This window comes from Nelusetta ayraudi, unplaced genomic scaffold (assembly GCF_046127955.1).
Source record: "Nelusetta ayraudi isolate G7.1 ecotype Tasmania unplaced genomic scaffold, CSIRO-AGI_Nayr_v1 ptg000027l, whole genome shotgun sequence".
NCBI classification, from domain to species: domain Eukaryota; kingdom Metazoa; phylum Chordata; class Actinopteri; order Tetraodontiformes; family Monacanthidae; genus Nelusetta; species Nelusetta ayraudi.
The window spans coordinates 1,767,297-1,789,199 of record NW_027466077.1 but is presented as its reverse complement, the minus strand read 5'-3'; the positions used below and the strand labels follow the sequence as shown (position 1 = coordinate 1,789,199).

The 21,903-nt window shown below is 48.8% G+C and overlaps 1 protein-coding gene across 11 annotated transcripts in view; it reads left to right on the top strand.

Annotated features, from left to right (window-relative positions):
- ppfia2 (PTPRF interacting protein alpha 2) overlaps positions 1-21,903 on the top strand; it is an 80,207-nt gene that overhangs the window by 9,267 nt on the left and 49,037 nt on the right. For 2 of the 11 annotated variants that reach the window (XM_076030033.1, XM_076030032.1), the window contains exon 1: positions 16,891-17,160. The exons of 8 other annotated variants lie outside the window; for them this stretch is intronic. In XM_076030033.1, coding sequence (XP_075886148.1) covers positions 17,080-17,160 — 81 coding nt within the window. In that variant the 5' untranslated portion in view covers positions 16,891-17,079. Of the gene's footprint in view, positions 1-16,890; positions 17,161-21,903 lie in introns of those variants that run through there. One more of the 11 variants, XM_076030035.1, reaches the window with a different exon arrangement.

Below are 21,903 nucleotides of genomic sequence, written 5' to 3'. Positions count from 1 at the left end.
TTCGTCAGCTCGAGGTGGTTTTCCCCGAAATAAAATGCAGCAGTGTGATGTTCAGGCTCCTCCAGGAATCTTCAGCGTCGCTTCTTCCTTCCCCCCTTCCCTTTCCTCCCTTCCCCTCACCCCCTTCCCCTCCGTCATCCCTCCGTGCACGAGTGGCGGCGAGCCCCCCCCGGGGTTTCCAGCGGTCGGCCAGTCAGCTGGTCTCCACCGCCGGAGCGCCGCGTGATTTCCCTTTTTTTTCCCACTGGATTGCTGTTGTTGTTTGTGCCCCAGTTGCGGCCGCCTTCAGGCTGCATGTACAGCAGCTGCGTCGTCGAGGGAGGGAGAGCGGAGAAACTCTGAGAAACGACACCTTTACGTCTGATTTGATAAAACTTGTAAGCGTAAAAAAGGAAAAAAAGAAAAAAAAGAATCCTGAGTGTGGGCTGAGTGTGTGATGAACTCTCTGATCGACGGCCGGCGCATCCTTTACAATTTTCCCGTCTCGCAGGCTGCAATTTGCCAACCGAGACCCGTCGCCTTCTTCCCTCGCCTACGTTTCCCCTCCCCCCTCCCCCGGGAGAAAAAGGGGGCGGGGCCTCGGGCGGGTCGATAGCTCGGAGGTGGCGGCGAGGCGAGGCCCAGCGGGGACGCGATTGTCGTCGTCGCAGCCAAGACGAGGAGAGCGACGGCGCTCGCTGTTAAAACCGTGGTTGGTGCTTTCGGTCGGAGACTCGGGGCTCCTCCCCCTCCGCCGTTCATTAATCCCCTGAGCGGCTGAATCGCTTCCAATTTCAGTCACTCTTACGACAAGCGGTCGCCTCCCTCCCAGCTCTGAGAGGAACAGGAAGAGCTCGGAAAGGATGAAACAGACTTCCCCCTTGTGATGTCACTGGGGGCAGCCACCCCCAGCCGTCTGCGTGGAACATTTCTCCAGTGTTTGGTTTCGATGCGGTCAGTCGAGGACGCAGCAATGCGACTTTGCATCATCCTCTCATGTTTATTTTGTATTTTGTGTGTGTGTGTGTGTGTGTGTGTGTGTTACAGTTTACATCACTGTGGGTAGAACTTGCATGAGTCATCCCCCGCGGCACCAAGAGCTGAGCTTTCTCTTTTCCTTTTTTCAAAATCTTCCCTCAAACGCGCATGTACACACACACACACACACACACACACAACACACCTCACTGCACCGCTCCTGAATGAATTGGAGCGCCGCTCCCTGGGGAGCCACTTAAGTGAGCGCGAGTGAAACGAGGTTATGACCAATATTTAGCGCCGGCCTGAAAATCGCTCCTCCCGCCTCGGAATCAGACATCGGATCGCTTATTCCGCCGGCGAGGGCCTGAGAACCCGTCCTTCCGGCCGATCCCTTCGAGACATGTCGGAGTGATGTCACAAAGGGCACTGGGGCACCTCTCCGGAGTTGGTGACCAGAACTTCTGGCCAGGTTTTTTTTGGCTCTGCCCGCTTTGACTGCCTCGTTCCTGTCTTGTTTTACACATGCGGAAGCTCCGACACAGCTTCAATTTTAGCTGGAGGCTGCAAACAACAGGCTAAATATGCTTTGCTTTTTTTTTTTTTTTTTAAGTGACCAAACCGCAGGGAAGATTTTTGCCTCTGCCCACTATAACAGTTTTCTTACTCTCCCCTTCCAAACACGCAGAAGCTCACAGAAACGCCATTTTTTTATCAGCAGGAGGCTGCAAACAGAGGGCTAAATACACCGTTCTCTGGAAATATGGCAAGTTATTTTCCCGAGTGACCACACCCTCAGTCAGGTTTTTAGCTCTGCCGACTCTGACTGCCTCACTCCTGGATAACCCAAACTGCGCAGAAGGTCCCCAAAGCATCAGATTTTCAGCAGGAGGCTGCAAACAAAGGGCTAAACACTCTGGATTCCGAGATGAGAAATGGAGACGTGACAAAGGCTACGTTTTTTTACCTCTGACCTGTTCGTCCTCGTCCTTCCAGCAGCGGCCGAGGCGGCGACGGTGGCAGCAGTTTGATGAGGACGGAGGGCGGAACGACCTTCCTGAAGGTCAAATGTAACGACTGCACTGCGCTCCCCCAGGGTCTTGGTCCTTTTTGTCTTTCTTTACAGTTGCTGTCTCCCCGTCGTGAACGGTGCCTGGCGGGTTGACATCAGATAGTGTGTTGCCTTTGTGCGTCGCCTTGTGATGTTTCACTCCACTCCACTTTCGCTCCAACGCAGCTTTTGTATATTTGTTTTTCTGTGTCTGGGGGGGGGGAAAAAACAAGGCTACGCTAACGAAAGAACAAGAACAAAAATGCATTAAATATACATTTATATGCAGGGTGTGTCGACGCTCATAAAACAGAAACAAAACGGAGCGTCTGTTCTGATAAGTCGAGGCGGCGTCATTCCGGCGTCGGCCTCTTGGAGGCTCAAAGAGTCGAGGCTGTTTGAGGATGCGAGGCGTCGCTCTCTCATCGGGGCGTGTTGAGGAACATCATCAGAGGCAGCAGAGATTTCCACTCCCCCCACTGACGGCAGCGTCGGCACGCAGGAGCGCAGCCGAGCGCCGAATGCTGACGAGCTCCTTTTTTCTCTTCTTCTTCCTTTTTTTTTTTTTTTTTTTTTTTTTCAACTTCAGCGTCAAAATGGCTGAGGGCAGGGCAGGGAAAAAAAGGTTTCTCTGGGCGTTGTTTTGATCTGTTTCGGCTTTTTTTTTTCTTTTTGTTTCTTTTTTAAAATCTAAATAATTATTCATAGTAACCTGGGTGTCTTCTGCTTTTCCAAAATAAAATCAAGAAATTTGGGAAAAGATACATTCTTAAAATAATTTCATTTATATATGTCCAACAAGCAAACCCAAAATGCAAAATTTTGCTGATACCTGATCAAATTAATAACAGCGGCGTCAAAAGGATCTTGAACCGTATCATCCTGTTTGGCTTTTGAATTAAACTTTACTAAGAAGCTAAAAAACAAAATTCCTGTAATAAGCCCATATCAAAAATGTCAGCTGTGTTTTTTGCTGCTGTTGTCTTGAATAATGCAGAATAATGCAAGCAAACGTGTAAGCTGTTTATTCTACTTCAGTTTCAAAGTCGTCTAATGTAGGAAACCGACGGCTCCCCCCCGCCTGCGCTGCTGCTTCAACCACCGTCATGAAACTCTCCACTTGGTGTCTAAAGTGTATCATTAAACCTGAGTGATGGCCCCCGGGTTGCTAATAGGTCGTTAGCCGGAGATGGTTAATTAGCATCCAGTGCTAGCGAGCTAGCAGGCTTGCTGGCGCTGCCGAGATAATTACAGCCCAGCGCCGCTGATCCACTGTGGGGCCTGTTCCAGTGATCAGTCACACAGTGTTGCAGCTGATCGGCTGAGTATTGCTAGCTGGTGTCGGCTCACTTAATGTATTTTTTTTAAATGTCCAAGTAGGAAGCGTTGCATGTTGTTTGGTGTTGTAGTCAAGACCGCACCAACCAAGACATTATCAAGACTAGAGAGAACCAAGACCCTGAAACCGAGACCCTTGTGTGGCCTATAGTAAACACTATTGTTGTTGAATTCAGTTTTGTAGGGTTGCTTTCTATCTTCTTAAAAATCAAGTCGCTGCTCCACCTTTCAGAAACTCTGAGTTAAAATACACCATGGAACCTGTTTTGGCCCTACATCTGCACGCTGGGCTGAAAAAAACCCTGCAAAACGGAGGGAAATAAATAAATAAACACGCACATTACACAGCCGTCCCCGCCGACTTAAGTACTTGTTTTGACGTTCCGGCTAGTCGACTCCGACAATTACCGCTCTGTAATCTGTGTTGCTTCGCGTGGGGGGGAACCGGGGGGAGGGGTGGGGGGCGGTGGGGGGAAAAGGAGCAGATGTGCGCCCAATCAAAGGCGATTTTCCCCCTGTTAGTGCGCCGCGTGTGTGAATGTCACATTAGAGGCGGGCGCAGGAAAAGCTGCGGTGTCCTCTGAAGTGCCTTATCGCGCATTGTGCCGCAGCGCCGCGGAACACACGCGCACGCACGCACGCACGTGCACACACAGGCACACAGGCGTACGGATGCACACACAAAAAAAGATTTGGCTATTCATACAGCGCTGCGCTAACTGAATCACCCAGAGTTCGCCAAAAAAAAGAAGGAGAGACACAGAGAAAAATGTTCCTATTGTTTCCGACAGAGAGCCGTTTGACTGAAGCCGCCGAGGCCGCAGCCCGTCTGGGTTTTCCTGTAGCAGGCAGCGGCTGCCGCGTGCAGCGTGTGAGGATCACAGGTCTCTGAATGCTGGCGCCGCAAAGACCCCGCTGTTACTAGGTAGCATGCCAGGCTAATTAGCGTCCCAATTGTTTATTCCCGCTTCTTCTCACCGATGAAACCCAGTGTGAAAATCCACTGTGTCGGGAAAACTGCCCAGCCACTGCGGCCCCACTTTTACACAAAGACGAGGTTTCTCTGAAAACGCAGAAACGTTTATTCGGTTCAGCCTTGCGTTTACACGAAGCCGGCGTTTTTACTGAAACACTCCTCGGGTTGGACAAGTTTTGCTGTTGAAAACGTCGCCTTCCTGGTTCCATGTAAATGTCGAAACCGATCTTTTTTGGAAAATTGCCCCTCTACTACCACCACCACCACGTGCCGACGGTCCGTCCACAGCGAGGGCACGTTACCGACACGAAGCGTGCGTTTGCTTCGCCCGCAGCCATGGAATCTATATTTCAAAGGTCTGGCGGGCAGCAGGAGGGCTGTGTGTGTGTGTGTGTGTGTGTGTGTGTGTGTGTGTGTGTGTGTGTGTGTGTGTGTGTGTGTGTGTTTATGCGCGGCCGTGTGTGCGTGGGTGATGAATAAATCACAGCAGGACGTACAGTGTGTGCACACTGAGCTAATTATTCACATCTATATTTGACGACGCTGCGTTTAGCCTTGCGAGTCAGGAAGTGGCGAGATCATCACAATCCTGTCTGCGAAGTCTTGAAGTTTGCAGCCCCTCTGCGTGTGCGCGTGTATTATTCATCCTTGACCGGGACAATACGCTATGCCCCGCCCCCTCTCCTCCTTCCCCTCCTCCTCCTACTCCTCCTCCTCCAACTCCTCCCTCTCTTCGCGGTGACTAACTGCGTTCTCAGGCGGGCTGCGTCGTTGACGCGCAGTTGTTGTGACACACGTCTGCGTCCGTCTATATTTGGCCCGTCAGACGTGTTGGCGGCGCTAATTGACGATTTCGTCTTCCCTCCCGTTTTGTGGGAGTTTGGTGAGATGGAGGCGATTCTTCTTCTTCTTCTTCTTCTTCTTCTTCTTCTTCTTCTTCTTCCTCTTCTTCTTCTTCTTCTTCCTTCAGGAAGTAGCAGCTTTCCACCTGATCAGAAAAGCAGAAATGCACTTTATGATCCACTACTTTGGCACTCTGGCATTTTAAAAGTTGGCTTAAAAGCTGTTTTGCTGCCCTGCAGAGCCTCCGGTTTGAAAGCCTCCCACTGATAAAGTGCTGAAAAAGACTTCCTGCAGCAGAGATTCTGCCCTCTTTGTAGTTTCTATTTTGTTAGTTTGTTAGTTTGTCTGGAGTTATAAATAAATCGTCAACGTTTTTCCTCTGCAGGTAGACAAAGAGTGACCGACTGACAGGCAAAAGATATTTTCAGCTGGATTTGGACACTTTTTTCTTTTTTTTCTTTCCATTTCAAGCAGCTCGGACCGGATCTGGATGTGACCTTTTTTCTATGCCAATTTAGGGTTGGAGAATTATGCGAGAGCTAATCAATAACATTTTGTTGAACGGCCTGAGTGTAGATGGAGGTGTGGAGACGATGCCACAAGACTGTGACATTTCTGACATCACAGGGAGCCGATTTCTATCGCGAGCTCACAAACGCACGCGTGTTGCAGTCCCGTGGCAGGGGAGCGCGTCTCGGTGCAGCATGATGCATGTTTGACTCTGCGGTCAGACGGTGCTCGGAGGAGATAAATGTTTTCTCCAGGTGACTGTAAAAACGGTGAAATCACGCCACCGTTAAATAGCGCTCGCTCCCTCCCTCGCTGGCTCGTTTGTTCGCCCGCTCTCGTCTCGTCTAACGCGCCTTGAGTGGACGGGGCTAAAAATAGCCCGTTCCCACACACACACACACACACACACACACACACACACACCAAAACACACCAAAATAAAAACTCTAAGGCTGGAAACACTCGCTGCCCGTCACGCACAGTTTTTTTAAATTTTTTTTGGGGGGGGGGGGTTTGCTGTTTAAAACATTTTTTATTTTTTTGAAACAGGAAGAGTTTCTGCCGGCTCTCGCCGCTCTTTGAGTCGGAGCTGAACAAATCCTGCAGTGACTTTTCGGGATTTGTCTCCTGAACCTGCTGAGGTCCTCCGACTCGGAGGCTCTGTTTGTTCAGCGCTGCCTGCAAACCGTGCAGGTTCCGCCTAAATGAGGAGAATCTAATGTTCAGGGGTCAGGTCTGAAAGGGCTGGCGTCACAGCAACCGTCTCCTGTTGTCTACTGCAGGTTGTTTTTTTTTTTTTGAAAAACGGCTGTCCAACAAAGTGCTGTGAATAGATGAACGGTGTCTATGATCAAGTCAGTTCAGCGTTGTTCCTGCCGGATGTTTTTCTTGGATCCAGGTTGCCGCGTTGGGCTTCGTCAGTTCAGTTGGACTCAGCGATTTCTTCTTCTCCTTCTTTTTTTTTTTTTTTTAATCCGCTGGTCTCACGGAGATGAGTCACAATTAAAAAAAAAAAAAAAAAATGCTTTTCAACACTTCCAGGGCGCCGGCGAGTTTTGCAGGCGCAAGATCGTGATCGGCCGCGGGGGCGAGGATGTCGTCAACACGGACGTTTCTAGAAACACGGCGAGGAAGAGTGTGTGTAGCGGCGGCGGCGGTGGCAATGGGCTCGGCGGCATTGACCTACAAATTGCGTAAAGGCAGCGCGACCCAGCTTCCCCTCTCGCTTTTATTCCCCCTCCTGCTTTGTCTTTATCCTTTTCACCTTACCGCCAGCGCTGCAACGCTCGCACACACACACGCATGCACGCACGCACACACAAACACACACACACACACACACACACACACACACTCACACACGCGGACTCACTGCTCTCTCTCGCTCCATCTTATGAATCTGATGCGCCTTTAAGTGGTCACTGAATGTTTTTCTCCGTGCTTCAGTCTGAAATCTGTCACCGCTGCATTCAACCAACTAACTTAGAATATACAAACGTGGCTGCGGACTCATTTGCATGCATCTTTGTTAGCGACTAGTAGTAGTTAGCATTCAGCTGCCGAGACGTCATCGGACCAATGGGTAAGCTGTGTTTTCTTGTCCAGCGACTTTGCGGGCATGCGGTGGAGGCGTTTTTGAGGATGGAGGTGGGGTTTTGAGGAAAGGGGGAGGGGCCTGACACATGGATGCATGCTGGGAAAGAAAAGGCCAGCAGCAGCAGCCAGCTGCATTTTCATGCATCTGCAGTAGTTAGCATGTGACACAGTTGTGCATTTCTTCATGACAGTCATGCGATTCAACACAAACAGGAAGCTGTTTGTTGTTGGTTGTTTTACGTGTGTGTGTGTGTGAGAGAGAGAGTGAGAGTGAGAGTGAGTGTTTTTTTTTTTTATCTCCACACATTTTTCTGCGCTGAAACATTTTCGACCTGCGGCTCCTTAGCTCGCGCAGCATCGCATGAGGAGACCGATGGATGTGATTGGTCCACTCCATCCAATCACATCCCAGCATCTTCTTCCAAACACTTTCAAAAACCAGTCGACCGGTTGGTGGCCGGCCGTTGTCGTTGCATGACTGAGAGCCACGTGCGTGCATCTGGGCGACTCCGGCCCTCTCGCCGTCCATTTGCGACACCGCCACCCCCTGCGGACGCCATCAAGCCTGAGCACTTAAGGCAGGAGGGGAGGAGCTTCTGAGTGCAAAGTTTCCTGTCGCTGGAGACTCAAGCTGAGACAAAGGCAAGCGGGAGGGGAAAAACGGGAAAAAAAAATAAAAAGTGGAAAAGTGACTCGAAGGCCTTGTTGTTTTCCGTCAGCTGATCGTGGTGAAAAAAATGGATTCCCGTCGGCCTAAATCACATGATCCCTGGCAGGGGGGGGGGGGGGTAGATGTATGATGGGAAATGAAGAGATGCTTCAGCCTGGGCCTGCAGCTCTGCTTGTGCTTAAAATAAACATACATACACAACATACAACCTGTTTTTGCAAACACACACTCTCACAATTTCCTCAGTTGTCATCAAGGATGAAGCTGCACCTGTTCGCTCAGTCAGTCAGTCAGTCAGTCAGTCAGTCAGTCAGTCAGTCAGTCGTACCGTCCGTCTTCCTGCCGACCCGCCGAAGCCCCGTGGAGACACTTTAATTTGGAAAATGGAGTGTGGCCGCCTCGGAATCTCATTACCGTCTTAGCTCGTAGCGGGTCGGGGCGGGAACGTCGTCCGTTGTCAAGTGCAGTTTAAGCCGCCTGAGAGCGAAAGGAGCGACGGCGGAGGAGAGAGGGGGGGGAGAAAGGATGAAGAGGAGGGATCGGTGGAACACCGCGGAGGAGGAGAAGTTTTCAGATTCAATCCGCTCATCTGTCCGAATTCATCGGCCGAGAGCTTCAGGCCGCGCTGGGAGGACGAGTTGCGTAATTGTGCAAAATTGTGTTTCCGTCCTGTCAGAGACGAGCAGAGTCGCTCCTTGGCTCCTCCTGCTGTGCAGAGAAGTGTGCGCTAAAAATGCAGGGAACTAGCCCTGTGTGACATCACAAAGGGAGGTCAGGCATTGGCCCCGCCCACTCAGACCACATAATTTTTTTTTTGTCCCCTTCATGTAGAAATATTCAAACAAAAGCTTGATTTTTTGAGTTTTAGCATGTGACTGGCTGCGAACAGAGGGCTAAATACGCGAGGCATCTACTGATTTTTTTTTCCCTTGGTAATTGATCACGTGATGCTGCTCCACTGGGATGAGCAGCGAAGGGAGTTCACGCCCACTTGTTTATCACCTCATTTACAAGCCATCAGTCAAACGGTCGTCTAAATCAGGAGAGGAAAAAAAAGACGTTTCCAGACGTCTCGCGTTGCGTCTGCCGCCTTTTGGTGTTTTGTAGCTCCACAGTGACAATGTCAAGATGAGGACGTGGCACCAGGCGATACTGATTGCAGATGTAAACGTGTAATATTAATAAATCATCGGGCAAGGACGGCGGAGCCTTCTGCAGCTGCCGGGGTTGATAGTAGCTGCTGCAGTGTTTGCTGCACTGAGAGGAAGCTGCTTCCTCAAGAGTGACTCATATGGATTGTGTGTGTGTGTGTGTGTGTGTGTGTGTGTGTGTGTGTGTGTGTGTGTGTGTGTGTGGGAGGATGCTTCGCTCTGCTGGCTGGCTGGCTGGCTGGCTGGCTGACGTGGCCTTGCCGTGCCAATAGTGTCTATCGACCGGCGAGGATTTACAGTAGATCCTTGCAGACGTCGGTGCTTCCTGAATGAAAGTGCAGGAAGCAGGAAGTGATTGACGGCCGAGGCTTGCGGTGTTATGTAAGGGTTTGGGTGTTTCGGGTTGTTTTTTTTTTTACCCCCCACGTCGTAATTATTATACTTCATGCGATAATGTAGGTCAGAAGAATACGTTTTTTATACTAAAAAGAAAAAATATCTTAATGTCTCGTTTATCAAAGCAAATTGAGCCCTTTGGTGCAGGTATTTTTTTTCACGTTATTTAGAAATATCTTCTACACGTGAATGACAAAAGCTGACCCATATTCATGTGGCGACCCTCCGCAGTCTATTCAGTCTTTCTTTTCTTGTGTGGATGGTGCCATCTTGTGGCCGAGCCGGGTAGCACATTCTTATTTGGTTCTGCCCCCCCCCCCCCCCCCCCCCCAAAAAAGGGGCTTTAAAATGTGTAATCATGTTGAGTTCCGTAATGTAAGATGCCAAGCTTAGTTGTAAGTCCTGACGTCATATCAACAAGTCTATATTGATAAATCTTACAATATCTAACAAGTCGATATTTAACTGCATCTTGTAAAACAGCTGCGAAAAAAACATCAAGTCCCAAAACGCTTTTCGTGTAACGCCTATCTTTTCCCAGCAGAGGGCGACAAATACAAAGGAGTATACCGAACGACACCGTTCTGGCGCCTCGTGCAGACAGACAGGAAGGTCAGTAGTCACTCAGTGGCCGTGCGCACAGCGTCCGGCCCTGCGCTCGCGCGTCCTACGCAACACCCTGCCACACGCCCGAAGCAGCTCCATCCAGAATATGAATTGGCTTTCTGGTGAATCGGAGCGATAAATCAGGAGTCGTTTGTGTTGGCGGGGGCGCCTTCAGACTCCATAATGTTCTTTATCAGGCTGGCGAGGAGCAGCAGCAGCAGCAGCAGCCGCTATTATCGCGGCCGCTGCTCCCGGGTCACTGCTTTATCTTCACGCTGCAGACGCTTCGCAGCCTTTGAAGCCGGCGTTGGCAAACACCGACGAAACGGTGAGCCGCGGCATGAAAACGTGAAAAACTGGGCAAAATTCGCCACGAGATGCTCACTTTCCAAGAGGGTCCAGAGCCGGAGAGAACTATCAGCAACAGACGACAGGGAAGCGTCCTCGTGCAGTCACACGGGCGAAGCATTGATGACATTTTGGGACTTCCAGTTGCTTTTGTGGCGGTTAGAGCTTTAAAAGTTCTGATAGACGCTGGACTGCACACCTCAAAGCTCGCAAACATGTGGATATTTGTGTGATTTTCTTTTTTTTAAGTCCTATTCCAACCTGAAAGCTCTGACCCTAAAAAAGTTTCCGATGGAGTTTAGTGCCAAGGAGCCAATCGGGGGCCCGTTTAATTGGGACGAAAGCAGGAAGCGGACACAGCAAGCTGCCCACAAATGCTGCCAAAGAAGAAACGAGGAACAAGGAAGATCTCTGAAGGCGTTTCAAAAAGAAAAACATGTTTCCACTTTCCACCTTAGCTTTTAAGGGACTCGGGGAAAGTCTGGCCTCCCCTCTGCGCCGTCCAATTGGCCCGTTGATCCCAAATATTCTGCGTGCTTCGTTTTAGCCTCGGTGGCGTCATCCCAAGATCTTACACCATTATGTCTTTGCTGCGTTTATTGGACGGCTTAACGAGTTTCAGTGTCACAAAATAAAAATTAAAAAAAGGGAAAGAAAAAGAAAAAGAAAAACCTGCAAGGGAAGGTGTTTGGTGTCCCAAAAGTGAGGTTAGTGGTCGGGGGTGGGAGGGGTTGGGGTTTAATGAGAAAGTTATGAGAGGCTCCTTCGACAGCCCTACAGGGGCGCTGGAGAACTTGCAAATGAAATAAAAGACAATCGGGTTGCACGTGCATGAGGCACCCAGGCAGTAAGGACGCCCAAGTAAAATCTATCTGTCTATCTGTCTATCTGTCTATCTATCTATCTATCTATCTATCTATCTATCTACAACGACTTTTCTTCCTTCCCTCCTTGCCTCCTGTTATACTACCTTCCTGTCTGTTTTTTACTCTGACACGGACTCAGAAAGCGAGCGTGACACGTCTCGTCGTGGCCCCCGTCCTCATTGGCTGCTGGTGGCCCAGAGCGCCCTTGACGCCACTTCTTCAAACCGACGCCTCAGGAGTACTCATTCAGAAGGCATCAGCCGCCCACTTGCAAGCAGCTCGTTAAAGCGTCCCGGCGACTCCTGTTAAACCGCCGGCCGGCTGCGGCGGAGGTGGAGGGAAACTTCCTGCGCGCTTCGCCGTTTAATTTTTATCGGGCCGAGGCCGTCGTCCCCAGCTTTGTGTTGCACCCCAGTTGCAATCGCAGCTTGTCCTGCCGTGTCCTCCAGGGCTGCCAGGCGGGGGCGCCAGTTTGGCCCGGCTGTAAAACCTGACAACGGCAGAAAGTTTGCGCTGTGCAGATGCGTGTCTATTTGGGAGCAGAGTTACCCAAACAAACGCAGCAGGTGGGCGGGACAAACGCTGAGTCATAAAGCGCTCGGAAAGAGAGCCTACTGTACACCGGAGGCGGCGGAATTTTTTAAATGATTTTATTTTTGTAACCGCAGGGCACGTTGTAAAAAAAGTTCCCTGCTAAAGTTGTTGAACAAAGAACTCTGCAAGTCTATAACAGTCTCAGGAGTGAACGCACTAGCTTGTTGCAAGGGGTGAGGTCCTTCACAAGCTGCATTTCCATGACCGTTTTCCGCAAAATAATAGCAATATTTCTAAAAATTTCGACAAAGTGCAATTGCGATTTGCAGGTGTTTACATTGAATGGTCTGAAGCGCAGAAGCCATAATGCTCGAAACTTACCTTTGCTTTTGTTTGTTTACGCTTGTTTGCTATCAAAAATGATTGTTACTACTACTTACGACTACTTGTAAAGAATATTCCATCTCCTCCTCCGTCCAAACAAAAGACGCCATTTTCACTTGCAGTGAACCGATGACGTGTAAATGCGAAAAAAGTGTTTCCGTGACACTTTTGCGATATCCTTATGTATTGGTATGTCTGAAAAACCGCCTCATGAGAGCGCAAAAACCTTTCAGCCATATTTGAGAGGGATTTGGAAGTTTAGGCCATTACCAGTTTCTTTATTGCGATATTTAGGTTTTGCGCCACTCTAGGGGTCATGGAAACAAAGCTACTGTTAGCTTAGCGCCAGTTTTGATGCTACATTAGCTCATGGAAAAAGCAACGCACGTGTAGGCTCCAAAATGACATTGCAGCTTGGTTAGCGGTAGTCGTTACAGTCCTCTTTCCCATTTGAAGCAATGAAATGGGATTTTTATCCGTCTAATTTTCATACTCCTCCTCACGCCTCTTCACATTGTTTCCAGAAATGCATTTTCTCCGCGGGGTTGAAGGGCAGAGCGTTCTTCCAAGAAGCTCGCGCCTGCATATGTAGCATCCTTGCGATGCGCTCGGACGTCGAGTTCACCAGAATAGTACCACCTCTGCTTTTTTTGGTTACATAAACATGGGTTTTGCTTGCTTTTGCACGGTATAACAAAGGCAACCAGTGCTTAACATTTAGCACAGCGCATTATGTAGATCTGCAGACACAGCAGGAATGGAAAGACGTTTGTGATGTACCTTTAACTTTTTAAGATGAATCGACCACGTTTTTGTACTGAAGGAAAAAAAAAAAACTCTTTCAGACCTTTTACTCTTTTGTGCTTTTTCTCCTGCAGCGTTTTCTCTCCTTAAAGCCGCAGCAGGCTGGCCGCTCGAGGTTTAGCGCGCGCACACACACACACACACACACACACACACACACACACACACACACGTGCATGCGCGCCGTACCCTGGACAATAGCTCCCTGTGCTTCGAGCAGTGACAGGGCCGGGCCAGCGTCCATTAAGGCTGTCTGCCCACACATGACACGATCAATGTGTCTCAGACCAAACCTTCATACAGAGAGGTGGAGGGGGGATTGAGTGGGGAGGGGGAGGGTTGAGGGAGTTGGAGGGGGAGGAGGTCACGACCTTTAGCAGAACCCGCAGATCTGCTGGGATTGTTGCCGGCCAGTCAGTCCAACAGGCCAAGACGTCTTGGCTGTCAGGCACGAAGGCTACAAGGAAAATCTGGAATGAATAATAAATTTATTTAAATTCATTTAAATTATATTTAGCCCTCTGTTCACAACCTTTCTGCTAAAACTGATGTTTTGTAGGACTGTTTGTATAAAAGTAGTTCATTATTATTATTATTATTATTATTAGTAGTAGTAGTAGTTGTAGTAGTAGTAGTACCATTATTTCTTCATTCATTTATTTATTTCATTTTTGTAGCTTAATACCAAAAGAAACCCGGTGATACGATTGCGCTACTGGATTCTGACATCAATTCTGACGACAGACTCCGTAACTAAAAATCAATTTGTTCGAGCACAGATAGAAAAAAAAATATTGCATTCGTAGTGCGACGCACAGCAGTTGTCTGCCCTTTGCACAGGTGCTGATCAGAGTGGAAGCTGCCCGTGTGTGTGTGTGTGTGTGTGTGTGTGTGTGTGTGTGTGTGCGCGCGCGTGGGTTTTGCACGGAGCGCCTTGCCGGCGCTGTGCAATCAGAATTAAGCTCCTTTGATGAAATATTGATAAGAAATATTACAATATCGGCCCCTTTCTTTGATCAAAAATTAATCGCTCTGCTTAATTCATGCAACAATAACCAGTCGCTAGCAATTTTTGAGCAGCGTTCACGCAATGCATTTGTAATTTCTTGTGCGTGTATGTGTGTGTGTCATCTGTGACGCCTGAGCTGGAGGACACTCATGGGGGGAGGAGTGAGGGAACGGAGGGTGATGATGGGAGGCTGCAGCCAATAGGAGCTGAGAAGCTGCTCGTCCGGCCCACTGCACATCTGTACGCTGTGGTCATGTGACTCTGTGTTGCAGAGAGGCTTAACCTGCTGTCAGGGACCCTGCAGCTGTGTGTGTGTGTGTGTGTGTGTGTGTGTGTGTGTGTGTGTGTGTGTGTGTGTGTGTGTGTGTGTGTGTGTGGCCTCTGGATCTGGGAGAGTTTGTGTGGGATGGGACTGTGTCTGTGTGTCTGTGTTTTTAAATGAGCCGCTAAAACATCCGGGCAACTCGCTCTGCTGGGTTGCACCTGAATGCATCGTCAAACGCTCAATTTCCTTTAAGGTGGTTTATTGCGCTGCTTCACTGCAGGAGAAACACTGACATATCGAGAGCGGGAGCATGGCATTAGTCCGACCTCCCATTAGTCCGACCTCCCAAATTGCACATTGGTCTGACTTCCCCTAACCCGAACCCTGACCCTAACGGCAGGTCGGACCAGTGCGCAATTTGTCGGACTAATGGGAGGTTCGGGCTAATAAGTATAAGTATAAGTATATTTATTGTCATTTGCACAGTAAAGAAACACGTTTCCCTGTACAATGATATTCTTACTTTGCTGTCCACTCAAAGTACCAATAATAAAAACAAAGAAAAATAGTATTAAAAGTAGTATAAAAACACAAAATAGCAAATATAAAAATAGTAAATATTAAGGAAGGAAGTGCACATCAGTGCAAAGTAAATAGTGAACTGTACAGTAGTGAAAAGCACTGTAAACAATAAATGACATTAAAGTTAATTGGACTTGCGGTGCACCTGACCCGCGCCCAGCTAATAAAGCTCATTAAGCTGTTACTTACCAGGGCGAACATGAGATCAGCTGATAAAACCTGCAGCCCGATGAAACACAACTCGATTTAATAACCATAATAGTCTTTGTTGTTGTTGTTTTTCCTTGGCTGTCCAATGTGCCCCCCCCCCCCATCCGAATGTTCCTCGGCAGAGAATCTATTCAATAAATGCCGACCGCCGCTCCGATTGATGAAAGCGGCCCAGAAGGCAGGAAATGAGTTGAAAAGTCAAATGTGTTTTTTTGTTTTTTTTCTTGTGAGATTGCTGATGAAGGAAGCCATTAGGTGGCTGTGAATCGTCCATCTGGTCTTTAGAAGGAAAAAAAGACCTTAATGCTCGAAATGAGGGGACGCGGAGCGGTGTGTGTGTGTGTGTGTGTGTGTGTGTGTGTGTGTGTGTGTGTGTGTGTGTGTGTGTGTGTGTGTGTGTGTGTGTGTGTGTGTGTGTGGGATCAATATAGGTTTAGTGCAGGGGAAGAGGGGCAGAAAGTGCTTCTCTTGCAGCGAGGAGCCGTAGATGTTCCAGAGGCGACTTGATAATGGAGCTGGAGATGAGCCCCTCCTCCTCCCCTTCCCTGCCCACACACACACACACACACACACACACACACACGCACACATACACCCTCAATCTCGCTCCACCACTAAGAGGAGAGCACATGGAAGAAAAAATAATAAGTGGAAACGGCTTTGGTTTGCTCCGAGAGACGGGAATGGAGAGAAGTGCGTGCTAAAAAATAAATAAATAAGGAATGAGCGATTTGGCAAGCCACGCCCACAGCCAGGTGCTGGTCCCGCCCCGTTAGACCACAGGCCTCGTTTTTTTTTTTCTTTCTTCTTTCTGCATGAATGGAATCGTTAATAACGCCGCTATCTCCCTCACCTCCTGCGCCGCATTGCGAGACTTGAAGCCTCTTCCTCTTTAGTCTCCACAGAGACAATGGCCACGGTGCAGGAATCCTGCCGTTAGTCTCCTCCCTCCTCCAATCAATGTGTATCTGCACACTGAGGAGAGAGGGAGAGAGAGAGAGAGAGAGCGAGAGAGAGAGAGAGAGAGAGAGAGAGAGCGAGAGCGAGAGCGAGAGCGAGCGAGCGAGCTCACTGTGTGGCTCATTGGAATTCTTTAGCACAGTGTTGTCAACTCACATGCCGAGATGAAAAATGTGCAAGTTGAATCTTTACTACATTTAAAAAACAGTCCTGGCTAAAAAAAAAAAAATAATTCAATGAATTAAAACAGTGACAGATGCACATCAAATACATCATTTCATGAGGAATTATGTGATGAACAGCAAATTGAAGAGCCGCGTTCAAACAGTCATTCAATCATTCAGAATGAGTGAACCGGACTGTTGGGACCCCACCACCTCCACCCCCGCTCTGCTCTGCGCCCTCAGCCTCACTTCCCAGTTCCGCCCCTGCTTCGCATCCCGCCTGTCGCCTCGCCGAACTGCCGGTAGTCGGCGCCCGGCGTGTGTGTTTACGTGTGTGACGCTCTATAGCCGGAGCAGGCGGGGGGAGGCGGTAATCCGCGCGCACACACAATCGCTCGCACGCACGCACGCACGCACGCACGGAGGCAAGCAAGGCAGGCAGGAGCCGACCGCGGCGCCACCGGCTCATCACACTCGGAGGAGTCGCGGCGGCTGCGGGACGCCATGGAGTAGCTGGCGAGCTCTGCCCGTGCGGGGAAATCGCTGCGTGGACGCGCGGATTTGGCGTCTGCATGCAAACATGGTCGCGCGTGAAGGAGGAAATAGATTTTGAGAGAGAGAAAAAATAATCAATTTCATCAAAACAACCACTTCTGTGATTTTTTTTTTTTTTTACGCGTCGGAGCGTCTCCGGCAGCTGATGCCGCGGGAGCAGCAGCGGGTCACGGGCTGAACCGCGGAGACCCGGATCGTTTCCTCTTCGGAGAAGAAGAAGAACAAATAAATATATACATATACATATTTATATAGCAGACACACAACAGAAGCAGCTCTGGATTGCCTGCCTGCAAAAGGGATTATGATTTTCTCCGACATGAGCGCGGGGACCAACTCCCCGAAGGTGCACCCTCCGAACGGAACCAGGTTCTACACGTTCCAGGTCAGTATGCTGCTGCTGCTGCTGCTGCGGGCGAGAAAAAAAAATGAAATGAAATGATGCTTCCTGCGTTCATGCAAGAGTCCGACTGGCTGCGTGCAGTGTGTGAACGTGACCGGTGGGTGGGATTCTGTGGAAGAAGAAGAAAAAAAAAAAAATCAAAACAAAGGAGGGTGTGATGTGAAGTTGGACATTTTGAGGAGGCGTTTGAGAGTCTGAAGGTGAAGAATGTTGAGCAGCGGGGACGGCAGAATGTGAACGTCCGAGAGGTCTTTCACGCCCGGCTGAATAAATCATGTGAAGTCGTGAGAGGAGCAGGAGTGAGGAGTTGCTCCTCGTGCAGCTACTGTATAATGACGCTCAATTATTCATGCCTGCCACACTGTGGCTCTGGCAGCCTAGTGTCTATATTTGGACTGAACTCAACTTCTACTGTATTTCCCCTCTTCTGCTTCTTTTCTTTTATTTATTCTTTTCTTTTCTTTTCTTTTTTTTTTTCAAATGAAACGATTGTGTAGCAAACTCACTACACACTGATGGTTTCACAGTGCAGCAGCCAGTGCAACAGGAGTCGACTGTCTTGGATTGATTTGTTTTTTTAAGCGTGGGCGCTCCGCACAGAACAGGAAAAAAAATAAAGTGTTTCCGTCTGTGAAACTTTTCTCTTTATTGTCCACTGACTCGTGACTGGCAGGTGCAGCCGATGAGCCTCAAGTGTTTTCTGCCTTGTTGCTGATGGCAGAAAAAACACCTGCCTCGTCAGTCTCATTGCACTCAATAAAGACCTAAAATCACGTATACATACATCAGGAAAAGAACTACCTGCGTAAATATGTAAATTGTAAAGTACTTTTATGGATACTTGTAGAGGTCAAATGTAACTTGTATGAATATCATGGTGGTTGAATAAGTTTAGTGTTGAAATACACTACCAGTCAAAAGTTTGGAAACATACTTCTGATTTAATGTTTTTCTTTCATTTTCGTGACTATTAACATTGTAGATTGTCACTCAAGGCATCACAACTATGAGTGAACACATATGGAATATGTATTAAACAAAAAGTGTGAAATAACTCAAACAAGTTTTATATTTTAGATGCTCTAGAATAGCTACCCTTCAGAATGAAATATATAGAACATAAGATATTTAGGTGTTGAACAATTTTTTTCTTTTGCCACATTAATCCACATGTCTTGGTCATATATTTCATGTCTTCAGTCTGCATCTACAGTGTAGAAAGTAGTAAAGATAAAGAAGAAACAGGTGTGTCCAAACTTTTGACTGGTAGTGTATTTATGCAAGGTTTTCTTTTCCTGATGCGTGTATACATTTTTTTTTTTTTTTGGCTGACTGTGTAGTGTGGGCTGCCGCGCTGTTTGTTTGTCGTGAGTGGAATCATCAGAGCGGACGTGTTTCCTGAAGGCCGCGACGTGTTGGGGAAGCTCAGGAATCAAAGACGTCGCGGCTCGTGTCTTCCAGTCCCTGGAAATCCCCCCTTGTAAAAGAAAAAGGGGAGACGCAGGAGGAAAAGTGTGCTTCAAAACAGCTCAAATCTCTTTCTTCCACCCTTTGAGGTGGTTTGTGGACCGTGAGTTAAAAAATAAAAAAAAAGCTGCGGCCTCAGATTGTTTACACGCCCCCCTGATCGTATTCACCTCATCAGCCCGCCCTTCGCTGCTCGCGGTTATAAAATCAGCCTGCTGGAGGGGAATTGGATTAAATTGCAAAGCAGGTGCCTGGAAGTCGTTGGGCAGACCCATAGGAGGAGTCTCAGAGGTTTTTTTTTTTGCTTGGCACAGCTGCTGGTTCCTTCACCATCGCGCAAATTAACGTCAGGGTCGTCTTCGCCGTTTTGGGGCCTCGAGACGGAGAAAAGTTGGTGTGGCGTTAGCGAGCTGGTCTCTCGCTTTTTCTGTGTCCCCGGCTGTAGCTGAGTGAGCGTGCGGCTCTGTGTCCTCTGAACCGTTCGTCATGGATGAGCAACCTGGCAAAAATAAATAAATAAATAAAACTGCCGCTGCATGTTATTCGTCTTTTCCTTCCTCTTGAAATGATGTCACCTGGTGGCCTCCAGCTCCTCACGCTGCTCCTGCAGGACACGGTGGCTGCAGGATCGCTGGGGAAAAAAAAAAACACTTGCAAGACTTTTGTTTCTTTTTGCTGGCGTCCAATCCGGCTCGTTCGGTCGCTGAAACTGGTGAAAGCTCTGAACATTTTCAGAAAAATGCTGCACTGCGGTTGTTCTGGGCTCGCTTCTTTTCCCTGCAGTGGGACTTTTTCCCGCCTGATGAAACAAGAAAACAAATTGTAGCTGGTAGCAGAAGCAAAACAAGGTTGAGGGTTTGACTCCTGGGCTTTTGTGATGTGTGTGTGTGGGTAGAGTTTTCCACGTTGTGCACGTGTCTGCGTGGCTTCTGTCGGGCTCACAGGCCATGCATGACGGACGTGTGCACGTGTGGCCCATGTGATCGGCTGCTCAGGTGAGACATGACGGTCAGACAGGCTCTGACAGACTCGCTGCTTCCTGTCAGAGCCGTCCTCTCCTTCCCAGTGAGCCGACGCTGCTGAGCTTCAGGAGCCCTGAGTTCCCCCCCGGGGGAACTGGGCTGAGCAGCTGCAGCCGCAGGGTCGCGTTCCTTCCGTGTTCTGTTTGTCAGCGAAACCAACACCCGGCGGCGGCCGGCTGAGTCCGACGGAGGAACCTGCGTCACAGAGGCGTCGAGAGGAAGCTCTGTTCCTCCGGCCAATCGGAGCCGCAGACGCTCCTCACCTGCGACTGCTGCGACGGCAGGTGGGACAGTAGCTGCGTTTCTATTGTCCCTTGAATTGTGCAAAACCCAAAAACTGGTCATGGAAACCCCTGCACTTGGAAAAACCTCTCAAATATCGCAAAAAGAGACATTCGTCTTATGCGCTTCGCACCATTCAATGGAAACGCCTGCAAATCGCAAATGTACTTTGTCGAAATTAGCTGCACTTGCACTACAGTTCAATTGCAGTTTGCAGGTGTTTACATTGAATGGTGTGAATTCTCGGAAAATCTCGTCCCGCTCGAGAATTACGTTTGCTTTTGTTTGTTTACGTTTGTTTGCTGTCAAGAGTGGTTGTTATATTTTTCTCTTTGATCACTTGTAAAAATTATTCCGTCTCCTCCTCCGTCCAAACGTAACGTGCCATTTTCACTTGAAGTGAACCGCTGACGTGTAAATGCGGAAAAAAAAACATGTTTGAGAGGTTTTCCGAAATTTAGGTGTTTCCATGATCATTTTTCTTATTGCGATATTTAGGTTTTGCGCAATTCTAGGAGCAATGGAAACGCAGCTATTTTAGGAAAATATCGCTTTTATCCTGCGAAAAACTGTACTGGAAACGCAGCCAATGAGAGTCATCGCGACGGGAGAGTCTTTTTCCAGTGCACGCCTGAGTCCTTGAAGCTGTGTTTTTTTGTTGCTGTGACATAAAAGTTGCTCAGTCAAGACCAGCAGCAGGACCTTGAAGAGAGCCGTGTGAAAAACGCTGTGCGATTCACTGAGCTTGCACGAAAAACTGCAGCAGAGTCCATTATTTTCTTCTTTCCCACTCATTAATCACTGCATTCGCAGGTTATCTTCGGAAAGCAGCAGTTCATTTATTTATTTATCCAAGGCATCGGCTCCTCTCGAGACTCTTGCGGCGAGCAGCTTCATTGCTGGGATGTGATTCAGACGAGACGACCACGGAGCCGCTGTGCGAGTGACCTTTCTGTCCGCCTGTCGCGTGTCAGCGCTTAATCTTGGAAATCCCTGCATTTGCCGCGTGCCCATTGGCTAAAGAGCGCCGGTCCCGCCCGCTACTTCAGGATTGTGTGTGTGTGTGTGTGTGTGTGTGTGTGTGTGACCTGACAACAGAGCTGCGGACAGAAACATTTATAGGGTCTTTTTTTTTGGGGGTGGGGGGGGGCGCGTCGCCTTGCACTTGTTTTTTTTTTTTCTTGCCATATGCCACGCCCTCCCCCGTGTGTCATGTGATGCGCAAAATGCAAATGACCCATGAACTGAACACGGTGATGTGTGGCGGCGGCCGCGGACCGATTGGGATGGACGTGCTTGACCTTTTCCTTTGTTGCGCCGTCAGACGGTAATTTGCTGAAAAACGGCGCCGGCGACACCCAGAAATGACAAACGCACAGTCGTTCCCCCTCGGAATCTATCTGCTGCTGCTGCTGCTGTGTGTGTGTGTGTGTGTGTGTGTGTGTGTGTGTGTGTGTGTGTGTGTGTGTGTGTGTGTGTGTGCGCGTGTGTGTGTCTGTCGGTTTCATTTGGCCTATTTTTGTGCTTGTTTTTTTTTTTTTTTTTCTAATCAGCCCTCGTGCATTTAAAATCTGTCCCGGGCAGATGGGGAACTGCGTTTGACCCACTTTGATGGATTCCAACACCGATTAAAAGGATGAGTGAGCATTCGAAAGCAAGAGCCGCCCCGCCCCTCCCCACGTGCACGCCTGTTTACGTACGTGCGTGTGTGCATGTGTGCTTATATTGGTGTGTGTGTGTGTGTGTGTGTGTGTGTGTGTGTGTGTGTGTGTGTGTGTGTGTACGTGTGTGTGTGCGTGTGTGTGTGCGTGTGCTGATCAATAAGCACATTTTGGAACCTGAATAAAAAGTCAAAAAAGACGTTCGCTTTATACGGAGGGGAGAAAATTCATGCAAATCATTTACTATTTGTCGGTATTTGTTGTATCAAAGTGGACACTGGTTTGGAGGCAGT